The sequence below is a fragment of the Myotis davidii genome, unplaced genomic scaffold (genome assembly GCF_000327345.1).
Source record: "Myotis davidii unplaced genomic scaffold, ASM32734v1 scaffold1754, whole genome shotgun sequence".
Classification (NCBI taxonomy): domain Eukaryota; kingdom Metazoa; phylum Chordata; class Mammalia; order Chiroptera; family Vespertilionidae; genus Myotis; species Myotis davidii.
This window is the reverse complement of record NW_006285993.1, coordinates 154,162-158,520: the sequence shown is the minus strand read 5'-3', so window position 1 is coordinate 158,520 and position 4,359 is coordinate 154,162. Positions and strand designations below refer to the sequence as shown.

Below are 4,359 nucleotides of genomic sequence, written 5' to 3'. Positions count from 1 at the left end.
CAGTGAGCCTGCGCGATGGTGACAGTTGGCTCTTCAGCAAGAACGGGGCAGCCTTGACGGGTCGAGGCAGAGACAAGGCTGTTTGCCCTGCACAGCTCAGGGTGCCGCAGGGTCAGGGTGCCGCAGGGTCAGGGTGCCGCAGGGTCAGGGTGCCGCAGGGTCAGGTGCTGCAGAGTCAGGGTGCAGAGGGGCAGGAGGGGCAGAGAGCAGTCAGGCGGAGTGAGGTGGGCGGTGGTGGCTGAGGACAGGGACTCCGTATGGATTTGGGAGCTTTTGCGAAGGAAACAGCAACAGGACTACGCCCACCACACGAGGCATGGCGCGCCGCACTCTGGCGGCTGGAGGGCCTGCAGTGCTGGACGCGAGCGCCTCCTGCCGCTCTCCTGCCACTCTCCTGCTCCCGGCAGCCAGCTCTTCGGCCTGACGCTCTGCACCCGTGGGCACCCGTGGGCCCGTCTCCCTCTGTGTGGTCACCTGGGCCGCTGTGGTGGCCGGAGTGGAGTGAATGCACTTTCTGGCTTGGTCACACAAGCACACCATTTCCTGGGGCAGGAGCAGGGGTGGGGGTGTTTAATGTCCGAAGTGAGAGAAATTGCTCTTGCTTGTTGTAAAAATTAGACAGAAAGTAGCAGAAGTGCAGGGGCCCTTGGGGATGACGTGGAGGCGTCCGTCTTCAAGGGCACCTTCTGGCAAGGCCTCCCTCTCCCATCAGAGGCCAGGCTCAGACGTAACAAAATGGTCAACAGAGCACATCCCAGTCCATTGGTTGACTCTATGAATCAGATAAGCTTACAGGGGCTTCGGTGCCATTTGCCTCTGAACTGGTCCCCCTCAGCCGGCCGCCTCTTCCCTGTAACTTGGTGACAGGCCAGCCGAGCTCTTTCCTCGGTTTCCCGCACTTCCTGGTCCCAGGGATTTTAGGTCACATGGCATGTGGACTGTGTTCTGGACCTGGGACCGGGGAGGCGCCCCCCCGCCCCCCCAGTGCCCCACAGTGTGACTTGGGGCCTGCCCCTGCCCCGGCCCTGTTGGCACAGTTCCCAGCTTTGTCTGTAAGGTGATGTGGCCGGATGTGATCTCGGTCTCTGGAGGCTCCAGGCAGCAGTGTGGGGAGGCACCTGGTATGCTTCCAGGGAGTGAGGGGGGCTGTCTTGAGTTCACCCCTTGGGGAGATGGTCTCCCTTCCTGGTCGGCCCCATTGTAGGTGGGCTGCTGTGCAGACTCGTGACTCATCTGTCTAGGCACAAGTGAGGCGCTAAGAACATGTGAGGGCTGGGGGTCCTCGATTTCTTTCGGTCTTTGCCTAGGTTCCCACTGGGGGTGCTGCCCAGGGGCCAGCGTGGACACATGGGCCGGGGCTGGTGCGCCTGAGTGCTGGGGGCGTTGGCCTTTGTGCCTCTGGGCCGTGAGCGTGTGGCTCAGAGGGGAACGATACCCAGTGGGGAGGCTGGTGTGCGGTGGCCTCAGAGATGCTGCCTGTTGTGTCCCTGCAGAAGGAAGGCGAGTTCACCCTGCACACCCGGGCCATCCTGGAGATGGAGCAGCACATCCGGGAGACGTACCCCGACGCCGTGAAGATCTGCAACATCTGCCATGGCCTCCTCATCCAGGTGCCGCTGGGGGCTCCCCACCGGGTGCGTGGCCCCGGCGCTCTGAGGGCACCTCACTGAGCTCTGTGGGCCCCGGCCTCTGGCATTGCCGTCACCCCCGATGTGAGCAGGAGGGCCTCTCCTCGGAGGTGTCTGGACGACCCCATGAACGCAGCGCCTGGCCCTCTGCTGGTCCCAGGGCTCTTGGCTGTATTTTCTCCAGGAGGCGGTCCGAGGTCGGCCGTGTTCCTGTCACCTCGGCTGTTGTGTGGGGACCGCCCTCCCGTGCCCGTTGCTGGTTTTACACGGTGGACTTCGTGGGGCTTCCCAGCCGCCGAGCCAGTGCTAGACAGGGCTCCTCCTCGTTAACGTGCATCTCTGTGCAGCGCTAACTGCGCGCTGATGGGCCATTTGGCACCTGCCCCCTTGGGTGCCTGGCGGTTGCTGCCTTTGGCTGAATCCCCGGAGGTGGAATTCCTGGGACAGAGTGAAGGTGTTTTTAGAAGAGTCTGAAATACATTGCCCGGTGCTTTCTGAAAAGTTGTATCACATCCACCCGCAGGATACGAGGTCTACCCGCGCAGGGAGCTGAGTTTCGGGGTGCCCTTGCTGCTCTGCGGGGCCTGCCAGCCACCACTGCCAGCCCTGGCCTGTAGTCTTGAGCTGCGTTCGTTGGAATTCTTTAATCAGCCATTGCACCAAGGACTTGGGGATGATTATCATTCATCTGGGGCTTGGAAGACAAACATGTAGCGTGTGGACAGTTTCCTGCAGGTGTGTGCGCGGAGGTGCGAACGGGACTCCACGGCTGTCCGTTCTTGTTCCAGGGTCAGAGCTGCGAGACCTGTGGGATCAGGATGCACTTGCCTTGTGTGGCCAAGTATTTCCAGTCGAATTCCGAGCCGCGCTGCCCCAACTGTAACGACTACTGGCCCCATGAGATCCCAGGTTGGTGTCCCTGCGGCTCCTGGGCTCTCCTGGCCTGTGGGAGGGGCCCTGGGAGGTGGGGCACCTGTGGGGTCTGCATCAGCAGGGCCGGGACCCCACATGCAGAGGGCTCTGCGGTCAGCGGGGTGCCTGGTGTGCGCGGTCAGAGGCTCCCTGGAACTCACTAGAAAGCCCCAGGCACATGGGTCCTGATCTAGACGGGGCTGTCTCCCAGCAGCTCCCTCGGGTGGTGCACGTGTCACCGGGCTCACTCCCTGTCCTCGCAGTGGGTGGAGGGTTAGCAGTGGGCACTGTCAGGACAGGGTCCCAGGCACGTCACGTGTAGCTGGGAACGTGGCTGTTGTCAGGTGCAACCAGCCCTGCCATTCAGTGTCCTCCCCATGTTCTCTGTGTGTAGAAGTCTTCGACCCTGAGAAGGAGCAGGGGGCTGGGCTCTCCAAACCCAGCAGGAAGTCCCTGCGGCCCAGGCAGCACTAGCGACGTCTGCGGGCCCGGCTGGAAGACCCTGTGCCTCGAGTTCACACGCGTCACCTCCTTCGAGCTTTATTTTCCCTTATTAGCAGGTTTGAAATAAAACTTCACCGCAGCCCCCTGTGTTACGCGCCTGTCTGTGGGAAGTGCATCCTGGCCGATCAGGTCTCCCTGGAGCTCTCTGATCCGGGAGCCCTGGGTCGGGTCCCAGCGGGGGAGGTGCCACAGCTCCTGCACAGCGCTGGCCCAGGGGCCCACTGTCCTTGCTCAGGTGGCCTCGCCATCACTCTCCAGCTTTGGTTACTTGTCCCACCAGCACTGGCAGCCAGACCTGGACTGGTGAGGGCCTTGGCCTCCCCATGGTCTGGACCAGGGGTCCTCAAACTTTTTAAACGGGGCCAGTTCACTGTCCCTCAGACCGTTGGAGGGCCGGACTATAGTTTAAAAAAAACAAACTATGAACAAATTCCTATGCACACTGCACTTAATTTGAAGTAAAAAAACAAAACGGGAACAAATACAATATTGGTATTTGCATGTGGCTCGCGGGCTTGAGGACCCCTGGTCTGGACTCTCTGGCCCATGATGCAACTGGCCCAAATGGGCATGTAGCCTGCAGGCTCGGCTGAAGGTACTCTCCTCAGTGGGCTCTTCTGTCCCGGCTCAGTGCCTGGCAGCCCTGCCCATCAACTGCCCCAACCCTGAACTGGGGGTTTGGCCTCGGTGTCTCCTCCTCCCTGGCTTCCTGCATCAAATCTGTCATGGCACCTGGCTGCCCCCCTGCCAGGTGGCCCTCAGCCCCCCACGGCTGCCCTGGGCCAGGTCCCTCCCCCACCTCCTCTGCACCGGCTCCTCACTGCTCCTGGCTCCAAGCGGCCCACCTGCTCCATGTTTTCTACCACAGCAACTGTCCCATGATGCCAATCAGCCTGGCGCCCCTGCTAAAGACCCCGGTGACTGCTGACAGGACTCGGGTCCAGGCACTCAGGACTCACGGGCCCAGGTGATGAGGCCCTTGCGCATCTCATGGCCTTTCCTTCCCCCCGGTTCCTGAGCGAGGTCCTGCTCCTCCCTCTGAGCCTTTGCCTTGTCCCCCCGCCCGAACCTCCTTCCTCGGAGCCTGCCTGTGCCTGCTGACACCTGCCCACCCTCTAGGTCTTGGCAGGGCGTCACTTCCTGGGTCATCACACTTGCCACGCAATTTCAGTTCCCAGTCTTTCTTCCCCTCAGTGTCAGTCAGGACCCTGTTAGTCGGACAGAAAACCCAGCTCCAACTGGTTTAAGCAAGGAAGGCCTGGGCCAGAGGGGCCTGCAGGAGAGGCTCTACCCGGTGTTCCGAGGGCACCGATCA

The 4,359-nt window shown here is 61.7% G+C and overlaps 1 protein-coding gene across 1 annotated transcript in view; it reads left to right on the top strand.

Annotated features, from left to right (window-relative positions):
* NSMCE1 (NSE1 homolog, SMC5-SMC6 complex component) overlaps positions 1-3,123 on the top strand; it is a 26,856-nt gene extending 23,733 nt beyond the window's left edge. The window contains exons 5-7 of the mRNA XM_006757158.2: positions 1,494-1,610; positions 2,417-2,537; positions 2,935-3,123. Coding sequence (XP_006757221.1) covers positions 1,494-1,610; positions 2,417-2,537; positions 2,935-3,014 — 318 coding nt within the window. The 3' untranslated portion in view covers positions 3,015-3,123. The remainder of the gene's footprint in view (positions 1-1,493; positions 1,611-2,416; positions 2,538-2,934) is intronic.
* The last annotated feature ends 1,236 nt before the right edge of the window (positions 3,124-4,359 follow it).